This window comes from Falco rusticolus, chromosome 3, assembly GCF_015220075.1.
Source record: "Falco rusticolus isolate bFalRus1 chromosome 3, bFalRus1.pri, whole genome shotgun sequence".
Classification (NCBI taxonomy): Eukaryota; Metazoa; Chordata; class Aves; order Falconiformes; family Falconidae; genus Falco; species Falco rusticolus.
The window spans coordinates 113,047,578-113,067,114 of NC_051189.1; the positions used below are offsets into that span (position 1 = coordinate 113,047,578).

The window sequence follows — 19,537 nt, forward strand, 5'->3', positions numbered from 1 at the left end:
ATTACATCCGCTAGTTTGAATGGCAGCTGCTCTAGTTTTTGAATGTAAGCCAGATTCATTATGCTGTGAAATTATTGCTCATTTCTCTAGGTGTACTCTTGTAACTGCTTAATTAATTTAAATGTGGGCATATATATTCAAATGAAAACATAATTTACTGTAGTAGGGTTGAGTTATGGTTATAACTCCTCATTGAACACGTTTTTATTCTAACTTTCAGCTTAAACAGGAATATTTAAAAATACCAGTACACAGAATGTAGGTTGACAAAATGGCAATATCTGTTTGAATCGGTCCTTATTCTTTCTGTAAACACCAGAGAATTTGCAGCAGTTACCGCTTGTTCTTGCAGCTCTGTGGGAAGGTGGTACCTCTCTGGATGCAGTGCCTCCTGAGCTGTTGCAGGGTGGCAGCGTGATGCTGACAGCAAGGCAAGGACAACCCCTTCCACACCATGAGACCAGCGGTGCCCACAGCTGGACGCATACTACCCAACCTCTCCTCTTTTCTTGGGGAGGAGTGAGAAGGCATTTATTCTGTTCCTCCCCTGCAAAAGCAAGCAAAAAATAATGATTTTTTTTCCTGTCTTAGCTAAAGAATTATTTTGTTTGTCTGAAGTACATCTTGAAGCTGCCTACAGAAATACATGTGCACGCATACAGAGAACAAAAGGGAGGAAAAAAAGCTGACAAGTCAGATTTGCATGCCCCTCTAACATACTCCTTCTGTATTTGCAGGGGGAACTAATCACCTTCTATTACTATTGGAAGAAAACCCCTGAAGCAGCAGGTTCTCGAGCCCACCGTAGGCATCGAAGACAGGCTGTGTTTCGGAGAATTAAAACTCGAACTGCTTCCACTCCAGTCAACACTCCCTCCAGGCCCCCCTCCAGTGAATTCTGTAAGTGGAAGCTAAAAGCAATGTGTTTATCTTTGTTTAGATGCAGGCAGCAACAGTAATGTGATGGTGCTGTACCTTCAAGTGAATGAAGCAAGGAAATGGCGTTCAGGCAGTTGCCCTCTCCTGTTTCTATACCGTTATGTTGGAATGTAGTAGGTGTCTTTGATCACCAAATGCTTTGTGTAGTTCTTGGGCATAAAAGCACGCGGTAAGAATGGAAACATTGCCCTGGTACTGAATTTCCCTATTCTTTGGTTTGTGTTGTATTTTCTCCATTACATTCTCTTATTATAGTAATGGGAATTAGAAAATGCAAAAAGAAGTCAGTCCTTCATCCCTTTGGAGGGAAGTCCCTTTCATCCTTACCTGGTGACCCATACCTTCTGCTTGATCCCAGGCTGTGTGCTGCTGCCAGTACTGTTGTATCTTAATGCATCTTGGAAGAACTGTGGCCTTGACTGAAGCAGAAGTGTCTAAGTGAAGAATTACCCAAACAGTGAAATGTACTGCATTGCTAAAGGTTATGATTAGTAATGTCCATGTGGATATGGAAACTTTTATCCTTATATAAAATGCTTATGTTACCCTGAGAGTTTTAAGTCATTATGTGGACTAAGCTCAGCACATTTCAAATGTCTTCTGAAGAAAAGGGACTACGTGGAAGGCAGAAATTGGCAGACTTATTAATGCAGGGGAGGTAGAAGGTGTGGGAGCAGGCAGGACAGAGGATCCTGCAAGAGGGTAGTAAGAAAGGGCTGTTAGTTTCTCCTTGCTGAAATTGATGGGATTTCTTGGTGATTTCTTTGTGGGTGAGAAGTATGGATGTTGATGCTACAGCTTGATCCTAGGTACTATGCGCTTTGGAGCGCATGTGGCTGGAAGGACCCATCCATACAGATCTGACTGCAGCATGAGAATAAAAAACAATTTAGTAAAAGAAAGCAAGTTCAGCTAGGTGTCGATTTTGCAGTCAGGGTTTAAACATCTGCAAGAATTAATGTAGAAATTACGGTAGTGCTAGTAGCTACTGTCTACTAAATGGGACCCTGTATTAATTTGAAGGGTAATGACTTGATGGCAGACACTAATGGCAAGTGTTGTAGAATCTCTCCATCTCTATAACCTGTGTCTATTACAAAATACCGTCTTGGAACCTTTAGAAAAACAGTATTCTTGTATCAAGGACTTCTAAGTAAAAAGTGGAACAGAAGAGGCCAGAGGGCTGCTTTTAGAAGAATTACAGAATTCTTATTATTATAAGATTAATTATAGAACAATTATAGACCTGTTATGCTGTGAAGTTATAGTGGTGGTGCTAGAAAAATGCAGTACTCTGAATAAGGAAGGAATTACTCCTGAGTTGTTTTAGAAGAAGAGATAAGATGGAGTTTTTGTGATTTCTGCAGATTTTCAGTGGCTTAGGTGGTGCTTTTGAGCTCACAGCCTTGTAATTGGCTATTTTGCCATGTAGTTCATGCCACAGAAGAAAATGACTGTTGCCATATTCTCCACTTCTTCGAAATGTGATATTCTTGAAATGCAAGTTTGCCGTGGGTTAAAACTCTTAAGAAGGCTCACAGTAAGGATTGGCAAGTTGGTGGTATCCCTGTAGTACCTCTTGTCCAAAAGAAGCATGTGTGTTTCACATAGGTAGGTTATACGTAAGCATTGTTTCTTCCACCCAAACACAAAACACATTTAGCTCTGGGGTTAGGTATTGCTACTGTCTAACAGAGCGTAACAGTGGTCCCCATCTGGTTTAGAAGGTGAAGTCTAGAAACAAAAGAAAAACCAGAAAAAAACACCACAGAATCTGTCTATGGAATCTAGTAAAGTTGGATTTAGGTATAGAATATTCAATTTTAAATTTTACCACGTTCTGGAAATAAACCTGCTTTCTCTTGAAAATTATACTTTTGGAACACAGCCTCCATAAACCAAGCATGAACAGTATTTGAACAACAACTTAATTGGAAAAGTACCATGTACTGGATCAAAAGTTCTGTGAATTGTATCACTTGGTGCATTCCTGAATCCTCCTTTAATCTGTAGACTGATGATGTCTGGCCTTGTTTAGTTTGCAAAATTTGAAATAACGGCCATCCAAGGCAAGGTAGTTGTCGGAAGTCACAGAAGTTATGTGAGAACTATTATTATTAATTTTTTTTTTTTAGCCAAGTGTGAGGAAATAGAAGATCCTGCTGAGTTTTTCTTCTCCGTTTTCCTCTTCTTCCTTTGTTCTTTACTTATTCAGTGGACTTGAGCTCGGCCAGTGAAGATGACTTTGACAGCGAAGACAGTGAACAGGAACTGAAGGGCTACGCCTGTCGTCATTGCTTCACAACCAGTATGCACCTGATTCATTGCTGTATTTCTCCTTTCTGCTACTGCATATTTAATGCAGATTCGTTCAAGCAAGAGCACTTAATATGCATGTACATCTACGCACAAAAATGCGGGGTTGAATTGGCTAAAATATGCAGCATTCCTAGCAGGCTTAAGTCATGCTTTGCCACTGCAAATTACTATTGAAGTGACAAAGGAGAATCCTGAGAGGTAGACAATTAAACAGGAAGAAATCTACATAATCCATAATCTGTGTAATGAATTTGTGATATAGCAAATGAGTACTGGACCAGATCTCTTCTGCAGCAGCCCCATCCCCGTGGCTTTTCCTCAAAGTTACCTGTTATTTGGGCATATGCATGACATGGAAGTGCGAGCCCCAAAGTAGAGGAGGAAGGAAATGAGACCTTGATAGCTCACTTCACTTGAAACAAGCACAGTTTTGGAGAACAATAACTGCCTGATAACTCCAAGGGAGAGCAGATAAGGCTTCTTTGTTTTCTAGGCTATAGTTGCTTAAGTACACAGATAGTTTGTAAAGTGATAGTTTTCGAGTTGTGCACTGGGAAACAGACTAAGCCTGGAACTGGACAGAGTTTTCCAGAAATTCCTCTTAACTTTGTTGCTTGTGGAAAAGCAGCTAACTTTTCTAGTTGGTGTGTACCTTTTTTTAATAATGCAGTGTGTTTGTGCTGAGTATCTGGTACATTGTGTATTTCTGAGATGTTGCTTTTCCTGCCCTAAGCCTCCAAGGACTGGCACCACGGCGGTCGAGAAAACATTTTATTGTGCACTGATTGTCGCATTCACTTCAAAAAATACGGAGAGCTGCCACCCATTGAGAAGCCTGTAGACCCTCCACCCTTTATGTTTAAGCCTGTCAAAGAGGAAGATGATGGACTTAGTGGAAAGCATAGCATGAGGACAAGGCGGAGTCGAGGCTCGGTAGGCTTAACACTCTTTCATTGCAGCTGCTTCAGTAAAGAGGAGGTAGGGTCTGGAAAAAGTGAAACTTCTTTGATGGCTTTCTCCATCTTGCCTGTTTGCTATGGTATGTGCCTGCTGCTGTGTTTGTGAGTGTGAGATTTGCTGAGGTGAAGGCTTTCTTTGGAAGGAGGAGCTGAAATGTCTCGTCTGCAAGTTCTAGTCAAACTTGTTATTTCCATGTTTTTAATGATTGGCAGTGGACTGTCATCACTGCTTGACCAGTGTATCATTACAGATTTCATACTAGTATGTGTCCTTCATTCAGCTGGATCCCGTCAGAGGTAAGCCCTTGGGCTTATTTTAAAGGAAGAGTTTTGAAAAATAAATGCTATTCATATTCTTTTCATATTGCGGGAGTTAAAGTTTCTTCCGTACAGAAAACTGTAGTTTGCTACTATGGTTGAGTGTGCTCTGTCACCGAGTTTTTACTCAGGGTGAAATGTCGGGAGCCTTACTGTGTGTGCAAGTCGCTTGTGAGAACTCTGACAGCAGCTCTAGTTAATTGGTGATGTTTGCTTTGGGTTTTGGCTGATAGAAGGCAGCAGACATATTTTTTTCCTTGCCCTCCCCCTCTGTCTTTCTGATCATGATGCAGTGGTCATTGCTTCTAAATATCTTGTGAAGCTACAATGTCAGGTAAGGTTGGCTTCGTTGTTTTTATGGTAGCCAGTAACCCAGAAAGCTGCTGAAGTGGGAGGGTGACAGCATTAATTACTGAAATACACTACCATGATTTCTTACTGCATAGTAAGAGCACCTTGAAACTGTGGTTTTAGAAACTGGTCTTGACTGCTTGATTGCCAACAGATGGGCTGCTTTTTTTTTTTTTTTTTTTTAAGGGAACTTGAGGGTCCTCTCCTACCTCACTCACTGTGCATGTATGCAGTCTTGGAAATGTGCGTGCCTGCGTTTTATGAAGACAATTTGGCACGCAAACAGCAGCAGCTTTGGAAGATGTTTCTGATGCTGTGGTTTCTAGTAGACACTACTAACTAAAATAATCAGCACTTAGTATTTTTGAGTAGACAAATATGGATTTGCCTCCATTTATTTTTAAGTCTAGATGAGCTTTTAAGGAAAAACTTCAACAATGTTGGACGTTCTTGGTTTCTCATTTTTGAAGCTTTTAGCAGGTGTGCTCCATCCATGCCCCTGCTGTGAGATAGGGAAAAAAATAATGAAGATGTTGGACAAATGCTGACTTTGATACACTTCTGTTTCTGTTAAACAAATAGATGTCTACATTACGTAGTGGTCGTAAAAAGCAACCAGCCAGCCCTGATGGTAGAGCCTCACCTATTAATGAAGACATCCGTTCCAGTGGCCGCAACTCTCCTAGTGCTGCCAGCACCTCCAGTAATGACAGCAAAGCAGATTCAGTGAAGAAGTCTACCAAGGTAAAATTTTCCCCTTCTTTTGTGTTAGAACTGAGCACCTGAAGCCAGTCAGATAAATGAGATGCAGATTCTGAGAGGGTAGGGAATCCTTCAGTGGCCTAGAAATTTCTACTTGTTTGGATGAGCAAAATATGTAATGGTGCATCTGACTGATGCTTTGTTCGTGTGCATAAGGATGTGTAGTGATAAAAAACATTAAAGTACCCTCACATAACCATACTGCTCTTATGATAAATTAATCCTTCCATTTCGGGTGCAAATGCAAGCATTAGGCTCATGGAAGTAATACAGGTAAGAAATGCTATATTAGAGAGGAGTGGACAGTTCAGATGATTTTTTTTTAAGAGTACTTAATCTTTGTTTACAAAGGAATATGAAGATGTAATTACTGAGACTACTTCTCTTACTGTTTTTCTGTATGTATATTTGCTTGATTTTTCAGAGCAAGCTGCCAGTTTAGTCTGTTTAAATGAGTTAAGTGCCTTTCCAAGAGAGCACTGAAGGAACAAAGCCAGGTGAAGTGGGAAGGCTTGCCATTAAACACTGTAAATTGAAAAGTAGCAAGTTAAAAATAAATATAAAAAAAAGCCCACAAAAAACAATGAGAAAACTCACAACGAAGTCAAAACTGGAGTATGGAGCAAGATTTCACATGATAAACTCAAGAACTTAGCAAAATTTGAAGATAGGTTAGGTAATTATGTGATGCATAAAGCTGTCCTGGGCCATGAAAGAAGGTAGTAATCTTATAATAGCTACTCACTGTTAGGCCTGTGTTTGAGGGGATATAAAAATATCCTTCTCAATGTACCAAGACTATAGCAAGACTTTCATGCAGTAGAAAGAGGCTTATTCTGTGCCTGGTGACTGCAGAAATTCTTGCTCCATCCTCTGTTAACTGGTGTTGGTCTCTGTTAGAAGAGTATACCGATCCAGTTGATGTGGTATGCACTCCTGATGGACTTGGATTCTGCACAACTGAAGACAACTGCTGTGTTCAAAGTATTTTTACACTTTCAGAGCTCGAGACCACATCTGCCTTATGAGGAGTGCTTTACTTGATGTTCCTTTTTCCTTCTAGCTTGTCTCAGAAATGTGTGCAGGGTTTGTGTGCAAACTGCCCCTTGGGTTTCTTTCTGTAGAAGTAAAATTGCAGTCTGTCTGGAGTTCTGTCTTAAATCTGACCTCCAGAGGGAGTGGCTAGAGCATTATGTAGTTACAGGTCTTCTGGGAGTTGTTCCTGGCAGATGGCAGAATACAGCAGCAGCTCCAGAACAGACTCCTCTGCAACCTGTAATTGTACAGAGGGACAGATGTCTATTGCACTGTCGTTAAATATTGACTTTCTCAACTTCTTTTGAGTTCTCCTGCTCCATAGGAACCCTTCTTGTGTATTTGTTATTAAATATGGTAGCACCAGCGTACTCTCAATTTACTTTTGTATTTACATCATTGGTTACTGTTGCATTCTGCTTCATTTGTGGCAGAAGATAAAAGAAGAGGTATCTTCTCCTCTCAAGAACTCCAAGAGGCAGCGGGAGAAGGCAGCTTCTGACACAGAGGAACCTGACAGGTCCAGTGCCAAAAAATCCAAAACTCAAGTGAGTCCCACAGAGGAGTATTTTCTCTTAGGAGAATGGTTTGAGAGTGGGAGGGGATGCAAACCTGGTAACAAACCGAAAACATGAACTCGGTTAAAGCCACAGCAAATTGTAACTTAATATGTAGCTGGAAAGCAACCAATATTATAACGTGTTCCTTCTGTTGAAAAACAGCGGAATGCTACAGGGTATATCCATGAGTCTTTTTGTTTGTTTGTTTTTGTTTTAATGTCAATATCAACCATATAGGAGTATACTTGGTTTGTTTTCCACCCTGGTGTGTGTGTGTGTCTCCTTAATTGAAATTTGGGGGTTTTTTCCCCCTCTTCTATGGCAAGTTTAGAAGACCACTACTGGAGTTCCCTAAATTTTATGGTATCAAGGGTCAATTGAAATACTTTCAGGATGCTTTTTCAGCCCCGTCTACCTGACCAGGTTCACTCTGTTCACAGGACTTGGGATTTTTGACCCTGAGCTTTCTGTATTACAGAATCACGGAATGGTTGAGGCTGGAAGGGATCCGGAGGTCATCTAGTCCACCCACTCTGCTCTAGCAGGGCTGCCTAGAGCTGACTGCTCAGGACCATGTCCCAGTGGCTTTTCAGTATCTCCAAAGATGGGAGAGTCCACAGCCTCTCTGGGCAACCTTTCCGTTGCTTGGTCAGCCTCATAGTGAAAAAGTGTTCCATTATGTTCAGGCAAATCCACCTCTCTTTCAGTTAGTGCCCATTGTTGCTAGATGCTACTGAAAAGAGCCTGGCTCCGTTGTCTTTGCACCCTCTCTGGATATTTGTTGCCTGTGCTGTTTTAAGTCCTGTGAGGTTCAAAGGGTGGTACTTGCACTTGTGTTTGCACAGCATGTGCAATAGGTTGCATCTGGTGGTATGTTGGTAGTGTTCTTTGTGCAGGTTTCTCATGCACAGCGGTTGTTTTTCCCCCTCTCCTTGCAGGAGATCAGCCGGCCAAACTCTCCTTCAGAGGGTGAGGGTGAAGGTGAGAGCTCTGACAGCCGCAGTGTCAATGACGAGGGGAGCAGTGATCCCAAGGACATTGACCAGGATAACCGGAGCACGTCCCCCAGCATCCCTAGCCCTCAAGACAATGAGAGTGACTCGGATTCATCTGCTCAACAGCAAGTGCTGCAGGCACAGCCCCAAGTGCTTCAGGCCCAGAGCGCTTCTGGCCAGGCTCCTCCTCCTACACCACCTATATCAGCCCAGTTACCAGCATCGCTGCCAGCAGGGTCAAGTACTGCTTCAGCTCCACCCCAGGTCTCGCCATCAGCATCTCAGCCCCCTAGCCAGCCCCAGGCCGCTGCACCACCACTTCCTCATTCCCACATACAGCAGGCCCCAGCTGTGCACCCACAGAGGCTCCCATCACCCCACCCACCTCTGCAGCCTTTGAGCGTGTCACAGAGCCAGCCGACCCCTGCCTCTTCACAGCCTCACTCGCAGCCTCCACTCCACAGTCAAGCTCAGCCTGCCCCTCACAGCCTGCAAACTCAACCCCTCCTGCCGCCTCCTGTACCTTCCCAGCCATTTTCCCTCCCCACTCAGTCATCTCAGTCTCAGGTTCCCCTTCAGACACAAGCACCATCTCATTCTCACTCCGCTCTCCAGGTTCAGGTAACGCAGCCTGTCCTGCCAACTGCAACCTCGCTGCAGCAGGCTCAGCCTCCACGGGAGCAGCCCTTGCCTCCTGCACCCATGGCCATGCCTCATATCAAACCTCCTCCTACTACCCCCATCCCTCAGCTCCCCACTGCTCCGTCCCACAAGCACCCTCCTCATCTCTCTGGCCCTTCTCCATTCTCAATGAACTCCAACTTGCCTCCACCACCTGCTTTAAAACCTCTGAGCTCCCTCTCAACTCATCATCCTCCATCTGCACACCCTCCTCCTTTGCAGCTGATGCCTCAAAGCCAGCCACTGCAGTCTTCGCAAGCCCAGCCTCCGGTACTGACACAAAGTCAGAGCATTCCCCCACCTGCCACTCACCCCCCATCTGGACTCCATCAGGTGTCCTCCCAGCCCCCCTTTTCTCAGCATCCATTTGTTCCTGGAGGCCCACCTTCCATCACCTCTCCCTCTTGCCCTTCCACTTCAACGCCACCTACTGTGCCTGGCATCCCACTTCAGACTTCCGTCTCCACATCAGCTTCTAGTGGAAACATGCCAGTGGTGACAGCCTGCACGCTGCCGCCTATTCAGATCAAAGAAGAAGTCCCAGATGAAGCTGAGGAACCAGAAAGCCCTCCCCCTCCACCCAGAAGTCCGTCACCAGAACCTACTGTGGTGGATACACCAAGTCATGCTAGTCAATCAGCCAGGTAGGGAGGCTGTCATCAGTGCTTCCTTAATGAGCTCTGTTTTCCTGTTTAGCAGGGCCTTCTCAAAAGCTGAGACATGAGCTCATGTGAGTGCCTGAGTGTATTTTACCTGTGCATCTTGTTAGCTTCTCTTTCTAGCATGATTTTGCTCTGCTTTTCTGGAAAGGTGCTGTTTCAGACAGCATATTCAGACAGGGCATTAAAGTTCGTAACTGAGAGGGGTTTCATGCTCTACTTACCTGTGGAGTAATGTGGTACAATTAATTTTCTCATGGCTTTCAGGGCAGCTGGTAGTGCTACTGTGTAAGTTCGTTTTGGTTTGGTTGGTTGGTTTTGGTGGTTTGGTTTTTTTTTGACATACAGCTCCTTTAATCCCAGGTTCTTGCATTTTTCCGAAGGCTAAGCTCTTTCTCTTTTGTTTGTTTTTTTTTCAGGTTCTATAAGCACCTGGACCGTGGCTACAATTCATGCTCAAGAGCAGACTTATACTTTATGCCCCTGGCAGGATCGAAACTAGCAAAGAAGAGAGAAGAGGCCATTGAAAAGGCCAAAAGGGAAGCAGAGCAGAAAGCCAGAGAAGAGAGGGAAAGAGAAAAAGAAAAAGAGAAGGAAAGAGAGAGGGAGCGTGAGCGTGAAAGAGAAGCAGAAAGAGCTGCGGTAGGTTTATTTGTAGCTAAGAGCTGTTTAAAGGAGTTGATATGGTAGGATCTGGCATGGATGGTGACTGTAGAATGCAGATCCCCAGAAGCACTTTAATGCAAATGCGATCAGGTACCTGTGACTATGGGAACCTTGTGTCTTAAGTGAAAGCCAACCAGGAAAGAGCACCTCCTGGACTGCCTGGGACTGACTTCTCTTTAAAGGAAATGGAGAGTTTCTCCTCCTGGTTTGTTTCTGATGTGTGCAGCAAGCCAGTGCAACTGGTGATAACTAGGCCAAGTATTTACATTTACTTAAGGTAGAAAAGCACTCTGTGCAGATACAGTGAGTGCCTTTCTGTACTACTGTGCAGGCACAGGAGTGCTGTCTGCTGGAAAAAGGGAATCTATAGGCTTTTTAAATTTCAAGCAAGCTTGATTAACTTTATTTTATGTGGAGACCCAAACTCCAGTTCTGTTATGAAGAGCTGGTACAACTAACCCATTTTTCTGTGGCCTGTCAGAAAGGAATGATTACTTCTGGGCCCACAGAATTGGTAGGGCAGTAAGACTCTATTGATGCTGAAGAAGGTCCTACAGTCTTCCTGGTCCATAGTGCATTTCAGAGATCTGAATCATTGCTGTGTTTTACCTTAGGGTTGTAAAAGTCAGGGTATAGCATCTGTCTTAAGGGACGTGCCATGCCTGGGGACTTTGCTTTATTTTGGGGTAGGGATCTTTGGGAAATCATGGGGCAGCTGTGCTTATTGGCCTCCCCAGAAGCACTGTGCAGGCTTTGTACAGGAGGGGAGAGCAGGATGCGATGTCCTGATGTGAAAGGAGTGGAATTGTTGTGCTGTGGATCGTGGAGATGAGTTTCCTTGGGTTTAGTAAGTTTTAGGATACCAGTGAGTGGGTAGAAGAGAGGAAGAACACCCTGCAAACAGGACCAGGAGTCTGTAGTGGTGTGTACCAGCCAGCTGTTGCCCATAGCTGTGACATGTACCAACCGGTTGCTACTCTACTAACTGTAAAGCAGTTAGCCTTTGATGCTACTGCTACAACGTACTTACTCTCTGGCCTACAGGATAGACAGAATCCAGTTCTTCCCCATACCACAGTGAATCACAGAACTGCAGGAGTCGCAGGGCTCAGCAGGCTGAGCTTAACTCCTCTTAGAGCTTGAAGCACAAGAAGGGAGGAGTGTGCAAATGACCTCACCCATTTGCTTCCTTCCATCTGGGTTTGAACCCCCTTGAAAGAGAGACTTGCACTGGCAGGCCCACAGTTACGGCCTGAAATGAGCTACCCTGTGTGCCTGCTGTGTTTCTTTACGCCAAGCATGTTGAACTAAAATTCTTTTCCCCCATTCTGTGTAGCAGAAGGTATCCAGCTCCTCCCACGAAGGCCGTCTTGGAGAGTCTCAGCTCAGTGGACCAGCACATATGAGACCTTCGTTTGAACCTCCGCCGACAACCATTGCTGCTGTACCACCTTACATTGGTCCAGATACACCTGCTTTACGAACACTAAGTGAATATGCCCGTCCTCATGTCATGTCGCCAACAAACCGTAATCATCCCTTCTTTGTCCCTCTAAACCCCACTGATCCACTTCTGGCCTACCATATGCCTGGCCTCTACAATGTGGATCCCACCATTCGGGAACGAGAGCTGCGAGAGCGGGAAATCCGGGAGCGAGAAATCCGAGAAAGGGAGTTGAGAGAGAGGATGAAACCTGGCTTTGAGGTGAAGCCTCCAGAGCTGGATGCACTGCACCCAGCTACTAACCCCATGGAGCATTTTGCCAGGCATGGTGCACTGACTATTCCCCCAACAGCAGGACCTCACCCATTTGCTTCCTTCCATCCGGGTTTGAACCCCCTTGAAAGAGAGAGACTTGCCCTGGCAGGCCCACAGTTACGGCCTGAAATGAGCTACCCTGACAGACTGGCAGCAGAGAGAATACATGCTGAGCGGATGGCATCGCTGACAAATGACCCGTTGGCACGGCTCCAGATGTTCAACGTTACGCCTCACCATCACCAACATTCACACATACACTCGCATTTACACCTACACCAGCAGGATCCCTTACATCAAGGTGAGCCCAGGGAAATGGGCTAGGGAGTTAAGCAGGCAACCTCACAAGCTGTTAGCGGTAGTCTGCTTGACACAGGCAGACTGTGACTCTGGAATTCAAGTAGCAAAATGCCAGTTTTCTTGTGTATGATACAACTTCTGTACTGTGTAAGGCTGTGGTAACTGAAATGCAGACAGTTCTTTTTTAGAAGGGTGGACCAATAACAGGGATAAAGTAAATGATGGTAATGGTACAGTGATCTTCATTGAGACTGCAGGCTGTCAGTGTAAAAGGTTTGCTGTTTTGTTTTGGTTTTTTGTTTTAAAGTACTGAGAGTGCTAAAGCACCAGCTTAGAATGGTGTCTGGAGTACAGACTGAGACTTCATTGGGTGTAGGAGAGGTGTCACGGAACTGGTAACACTCATGCTAATGGATGTTATGTTATGGGTTACAGCTGGAAAGGAGCTGAAGCTGGAGTTTCCATATAGGAGCTGAAAAAATAAATTAGGAGAGAAAGACTTCATCTCTTTAGCCACTTGACTGTTCAGCCATCTTTAGTTGAGCTGAAAATCTCTCTCACAGTCCTCCTAAGGATCATTTAAACTTACCAGTTGGCATCTTTTTAGCTACAGTGTATTATTATGTGTGGAATTTCCCCCTGAAATATTTAATAGTCTCAAAAGTAATTGATGCCTTGCTTGTTTGTAAAGCAAGCTACTTAGTTACTCCTCTAGAAGTCTGAGTCCGGACCTGGGATTCTGAAAGATAAGGCACTAAGCAGAATTTCTCTGATTTTCTGGTGGCAGACTGGAGAGAACGTTGCAAGCAAGGCACCAGGTGAAGCAGCTGCCAAGTTAAGGGGTAAAAAAAATAATCCCAAGTACTCAGTGCAGCTTCTGGTGCAGCTGGCCACAAATCTGCAAGCAAATATAGCATAGTTCGCCTTGGAGCAGTATGTGTTAAGTGTAGCTGGGATGTCCACATTTTGCAGTTTGGAAGGAATTTGAGTGCTGTTGCAGAAGCCAAAGTGTATAGCAAGGAAATGGGCAAGGTCTTGTGAGAGTGTTAGGGGGGTGAGGGTTTACAGGTAGGAGATGATAGCACTGAATATCAGCATTCTTAAAGCTGTCAGCTGTGGAGGTTGGTTGAGACTGACTGCACAAGTTACAAACAAGTTCAGTTCGAGGCAGGTTTGCATAGCCCATTGACAGCAGAAGAAATTTGTCATAGATTGTGTCTATACAAGCATTCTGTTCTCAGGTAGGTCACTTACCACCTCTGTGCAGGTAAGTCTAGATATTCCCCGGTTTTTTGTTCTGGGCAAAAATACGGCTAGTGCAATCTCATTTTCGGTCTAGCAAGTGACTGGTGCAGACAAACAAGTTGTCACGTGTCTCTTACATGTATTTGAGAATTAATTTGGCTTTAATCTTGGATGCCAGGTTGAAATACATTTAGAGGTTATAGAGTGTCTCGAAGCAGTTCTTGCTCCAGAGTAGCTCCATAGGTGGGTAAGGCCCTAAAGTGCATAACCTGTGTGTCTCCTTAGAGTGGGGATGAATAGCATATAAAATGACCACACATTTCTGCTCTGGACCACGTTGCAGCTGAGGGAGAATTGAGTTAGCTGTGTTGTGTTCCTTTCATTTTGGTTCCTCTGTTAGCAGCTTAACATCCAGAGATTTCAGATGAGTCCGAGTAAGTATTTTTCAGGTTTTGCCAGTGTAATTTTTTTTCATTGGTAAAGTGACATCAGAGGGGTGGTCTGCAGGTGGGTCCCTCTCCACATACAGATGGTGCCAATGTCATTTTTTGCAAACAAAGGTGTTTGTCAGCATTTGGCCTGTCAGGTAGTATTGGTTAAGTCAGAAGGATGATAAGTGCTTCTGTACTAAATGGCACTAGTGATCCTTCAATTTTATGTGTGTGAAGGGGCATAAGAGTTCTTGAAAAAAATCTGCTAAATGTTGACTGTCTGTGTTTTTCTCTGTTGCTTGGTGGATTTCTTTTTCTTGCAGAAATTAAAAACCATGGGTTGTTGCTTTAACAATTAAGACTGGTAAGCAGGTGTCTCTTGAAGATAGAAAAGTGGGTTTCAGATTGGTTGGAGTTAAGCTCCTGGTAATTAACATGTCAGTTTGGCCATACGGTGATCCAGCTCAAGTCTAGCAGGACTTTTGATCTCCCAGCAGCAAGGGAAGCTTCACAAAGCAGTTGATGGCTTGCTTTCTTTCCTTCTTTTAAAGGTTCAGCAGGACCTGTTCACCCGCTGGTGGATCCTTTAGCAGCTGGACCCCATTTGGCACGTTTTCCCTACCCACCTGGGACCATCCCCAACCCATTGCTAGGGCAGCCACCTCATGAGCATGAAATGCTCCGACATCCGGTCTTTGGTGAGAGCATTTTATGGTCCTTTAGGAAGGTTGGCTCTTAATCTGAACTGTCATTTTTTCTTCTGGGTCTTAGCATTTCTTGGGAGGGGAGTTGGTGGAATTGAGCTGTAACTTCTGTTACAGCTAAGGGTTGCTTGGTTTGTTTAAAAAAAAAAAAACAACAAACTGTTTAAAAGTGGGCCACTGTCTCTTAGGTACTCCTTATCCACGAGATCTGCCTGGTGCCATTCCACCTCCTATGTCAGCAGCCCATCAACTGCAGGCCATGCATGCCCAGTCAGCAGAGCTGCAAAGACTGGCAATGGAGCAGCAGTGGTTGCATGGGCATCCTCACATGCATGGTGGCCATCTACCAAGTCAGGAAGATTATTACAGGTGAGAGATGCAACGATGGCTTTCAGAGACATGGGAGTGCTACAGCTTTCTTCATCTTTCTCCACACTCCATTATTTTTTTTTTTCCTTCTGAAGTACTGTTTCTGACTGTGTGCTGACTTACTGTCCTGATGCAGTTATGGAAGATGGTGAAGCTGGACTAAGACCTGATTTGGGCATAGTTGATAGGGCAGAAGAGAAGCTAGGTCCAAATTTTTGGCACAGGATGTAGACTGGTTGAGTCTTACATTGCAGAATTACTTCTGATTGGGCTTTTTGGTGTTGTAGTTACTACAGTTGCTGCTTCCTTATCTCTCTTCTTGAGAACAGTGGAGGAGGGTGGATAAGGCTTTATGAATGAGAACAGAGGAGGAATACAATGAACCTTAAGAATTGACCTAGGGCAATAGGAAGTTGAAACGTGTGAATAATACGGATCCTGCATTAACAGCTGGGAATGCCTAGACGAATCATGTGAATTCTCCCCAGAACTACATGGTGGTGTTTTTTTTCTTGGCCTACCTTATGCGGCACCACCTTAGTTTCTGTTTTGCAATGACCACTAGCAGTATGTCTGCTAAGAAGAAAAAGCCGCCAGCACCTGGCGAGGGTCATTCTGCACGTCTGTGGGGTAGCAAGGTTATACAGGAAGCAATGTATTAAACACGTGCCTTGCACTGCTTTACTCAGATGTTTCAGTCCTTGCTTCTGCTATCCAAAATTGCCTGCTGGCGTTGTGCCGTGGGGCAGACAGGTTGCCTGAAGCTGACTGTTGTATTTGCAGCTGCAGATAAATCTAAAGCTTGATGAGCTGGCAGTAGTGATTGTGCTCACATATGAGCACTAGAGGAGCAAAAGGTCATTGCTTCCTCCCACAACAGTGTTACCGCTGCTGTTACAATGGCTCTCATTTTTGTGCTGAAAGCTCACAAGCCCGGTTGCAACCTCTGTTCCCTTCAGGGCACCACCCGGGTGAGGTTAGCAGGAAGGCAAGCAATCTGTGAAGTGTTGTGACACCACATTCACTTTGTTAAAATGAGTTTTCTTTCTCTTTCAGTCGACTGAAGAAAGAAGGCGACAAACAGTTGTAATAAATTATTTATTTGTAATGCTGGCTATGGAAACCCCAGTCCTTGGGAAGGAGTGGAACATTTTTACATACAATAAGAGCTACAAAAGGAAAAGGCTATCTTATAAATATTTCTTTATATATTTAAAACAGAAACAACCACACAACAAGTAGAGACTTATCAGCATAGTGTTCATTTGTAGAGAAGATTTTTCAAGACTGGTGTGGGTCTCCCTGCATGACAACGTATTCAGAAGCCTATTGAAAATACAGGACTGTGTGGAATATTCAGAGAACTTCCTGCAATCTTGGGTTTTTTTTTTTTATTATTAGTTTCTTTTGAGTAGATGCTAGAATCAGGTTCACAACACAAGTCATTGTGCGTGAAGAGACTCTTAATGCATCTATAGCTATTCTAAAAAAAAAAAAAAAAACCAAACAAAAAAAAAAACAAAAAACCAAAAAAACCCACAAGGATTGCAAGTAGGTGACATAACTAGCTCTGAATCCAAGTGCTATAATAATAAAAATCTACTTTTATTTTAATACATTGTAGGAAATCTTCATAATTTTAAAGAGAGCTCTGTTCTGCAGCATGGCTTTTTAAGTCTGTAAATAACTTTTTTTGGGTAGAGGGGAGAAACAAAACAAAATTCCAGAAACGTTTAACTTGATTTTCAGTAACATCACAAATTGTGAATTCCTACCTGGTATTGATGGAATACAGAGTTGATTTTTTAATAAAATATATATATATAATTATCCCTTTAATTAAAGGGAATGATGGGTATCAATAATTTCAAATGGGTAAAAGCTTGAAATTTGGTTTGATATCAACAATAAGCATTAAAGGGAGTTGCAGGGATAATATTGCAAATGACTGTTTCTGTTCTTGGTTTTTTTGGTTGTTTGGGGTTTTTTTTGTTCATGTTACATCTTTTAGTTCTGCAGATGATTTCTGTTGAGTTGGGTTTCTGAGCAGTACAGATGTCCCTTGGAACTAGCTTACCCTTTTGATGCCTACTTCAAGGCTTGATTTTCAGTGTGACCATAATACATTTCTTCCCTGTTACCTTTTGAAACTTAATCTAACGATGTTCATTTTAGATTTTAGGCTAAAGTTCAAAGAACTAATCTGTTCTAAAATCTCTTCTTAAAAATGTTCCATGGCTCAAACTAGTACAGCCACAATTTTATATGCATGTGCATATTTTTGGAGGATATACTCTTTCTGGCCTCTTATGTTTGCTACGTTCTTAATAAAAGTGGGCTAGGCAACTCAGTGTTCTTGAAAGTTGTTTTGAAAAGACCAGTTCTCTTTGTGTTTCTCTTTGACTGTTTTAGTTTTGGTTTTTGTAAGCATAAATTTTAATTGCCACAAGTGTTCTGTATCTCAGGAACTTACTGCTTTGGGATTAACCAGATATATGGACAGTAACGTTCACTGACTCGCAACACAACAGGTCTATGCAGAATAATTCCTGTTGGCTACTTCCCATGTGGGTGGTAAAAGGAGAAGAATACACAGAAGGCAAGTGAGCATTCTTTTGGAGACAGCTCTGTTCACTGTCTAGGCAGAAAATTTTTTTCCCCACTGTTTTGCCATGGGTTTTCTTTGCCAGAGCAGAGGGTGATGCAACCAATGGACATCTGAATCTGTTGGCCATTTTTTCTGCTGGTGCATAACTTCCCCTCCCCCCCCATCCCCGTTATCTCAACTCATGAGTGCTCTCTCTCTGCTGTTGTAGACTGTTCAGTGTGATGGCTGTGTCATAGGACTGTACTGAGCCATGTTTGATAAACTTGTAGTTAATCACACATTCAGATGGAAGGCATGGCATGCACAGTGCTTTATCCATCTCATGCATCTCAAACCAGTGTCAGTGCCCAAAGATTACAGACAGACAGTAACATCAGTTTACCAATTGAAAATATGCATTGGGGTATTCTAGGTCCTCTTAAGGCAAAAATGTAAAGGAGGGAGAGGAGGACTGTTTCAGCTGATGTTGATCTCCCTTTTTTTTTTCTGTCCTCTGTTCCAGATTTCTCAGTGCTAAAGAACTGCAATAGCGTTTAATCAGTTCCATCTGCTATATTTGAACTCTGTGAAGGTGCTAGGAGGAACAGCTAGTGTTTCTGAGATTTGGAAACCATGAGGTCAGTCTAGAATCAAGGATGGTATAGTCTTTCTCAGTCCATGCCTTCAGTCGCTGTTTGCAGTGATCAGGTGAAATGGTTTTCTTCTGAGTAACATCACCTACTTCTGCTAAAGGTGGAGTAGCTGGTAATTGGTCTGCTCAGCAGAGAGTGCCTCGGTTTAAAGGTCTAATCAGGCACATTTAAGTTAAAACCTCCCCTCCTGGTTTACCATGTGGAGTTTGGGGGAGTTCAGCCACCTCAGCCATTTCTTCTGATCCTTCTCTTTTGCTGGTTTGTTTGGTTTTTTTTAATCTATAGTTCTTAAGAAAACAAAAAAGCTAATTGCCTCCCATGGTCCCCTCTCTGTAATTTTTGGCTTTTTTCAGCTGAAGTTTGAGGTCTGTTCAAAAGCTATTAATTGATCTCTTTCTCTGCTGCCCCCCCACCCCCCGCATTCTGATGATTCATGGGAGGGGGTTTTTTTATTCTCATAATTCAGCAAATAAGCACTGAATTTTGTTCAGTTTAGACCGATGATTAACTACAACTTTACATGCAGTGGTCTTTGAAACCATCTTGGTGTTCAATGCCCTGTTAAAACACCCCAGACCTTTTGATTTTCTTTAAGAAATCTCTCTTACTTTTCTTCTGTTTTGAAAGTTTATTTTTATATTTTGCTTTAGTGTTTTTAAAATGTCTCTCTTGTTCTATGTCGTCATGGTTGAGCTTGTTTCACTGCACCGTTAAAGCAGAGTGTACATTCTGACTGCTACATTTATATATATCTTGAAGCTTAATGTATATATGAGTAGTTTGCCATGGGATAACACAGTGTGAACAGAGTAGAAACCCAGAAATCGTGACTTCTGTGTTCTCTCCATTTGAGTATTTTGTAATTTTTTTGAAATATTTGTGGACATAAATAAAACCAAGCTACACTACAGCAGCCAGGTTTTGCCTGCAAACAAAATGTGTCTGTTGATTGTTGTTAGTAGGAAAAGTTATTTTCATCTGGGATGATACGGAATGTCTGCGTGGCCATCTTGTCTGTTTTAAAAACTGTCTTCTCTGTCTTGGATTTATTTTTTCTTTCTTTGAGGTCATTTCATTTTTAACGTACGGTACACAAAAACCAACATCATGTCCAGTTCTAGAGTACATTCTGCCTCCCTGAGGCACTTTTATGCTCCAAGGCCATACTGCATAACTTTGGCGTATTTTTCCCTAAGTTAAGCAATCAAACTGACGAGAATGAATGTGTAAGGATGTTTTGGCTTT

The 19,537-nt window shown here is 43.1% G+C and overlaps 1 protein-coding gene across 7 annotated transcripts in view; it reads left to right on the forward strand.

Annotated features, from left to right (window-relative positions):
- The window catches only part of RERE (arginine-glutamic acid dipeptide repeats), a 254,331-nt gene extending 235,126 nt beyond the window's left edge, over positions 1 to 19,205 (forward strand). For 4 of the 7 annotated variants that reach the window (XM_037378704.1, XM_037378709.1, XM_037378705.1 and 1 more), the window contains 11 exons: positions 738 to 900; positions 3,155 to 3,247; positions 3,992 to 4,191; positions 5,469 to 5,630; positions 7,118 to 7,231; positions 8,182 to 9,563; positions 9,998 to 10,220; positions 11,581 to 12,304; positions 14,531 to 14,677; positions 14,872 to 15,052; positions 16,109 to 19,205. In XM_037378704.1, coding sequence (XP_037234601.1) covers positions 738 to 900; positions 3,155 to 3,247; positions 3,992 to 4,191; positions 5,469 to 5,630; positions 7,118 to 7,231; positions 8,182 to 9,563; positions 9,998 to 10,220; positions 11,581 to 12,304; positions 14,531 to 14,677; positions 14,872 to 15,052; positions 16,109 to 16,142 — 3,423 coding nt within the window. In that variant the 3' untranslated portion in view covers positions 16,143 to 19,205. The remainder of the gene's footprint in view (positions 1 to 737; positions 901 to 3,154; positions 3,248 to 3,991; positions 4,192 to 5,468; positions 5,631 to 7,117; positions 7,232 to 8,181; positions 9,564 to 9,997; positions 10,221 to 11,580; positions 12,305 to 14,530; positions 14,678 to 14,871; positions 15,053 to 16,108) is intronic. The other 3 variants (XM_037378707.1, XM_037378706.1, XM_037378710.1) reach the window with 3 other exon arrangements.
- The last annotated feature ends 332 nt before the right edge of the window (positions 19,206 to 19,537 follow it).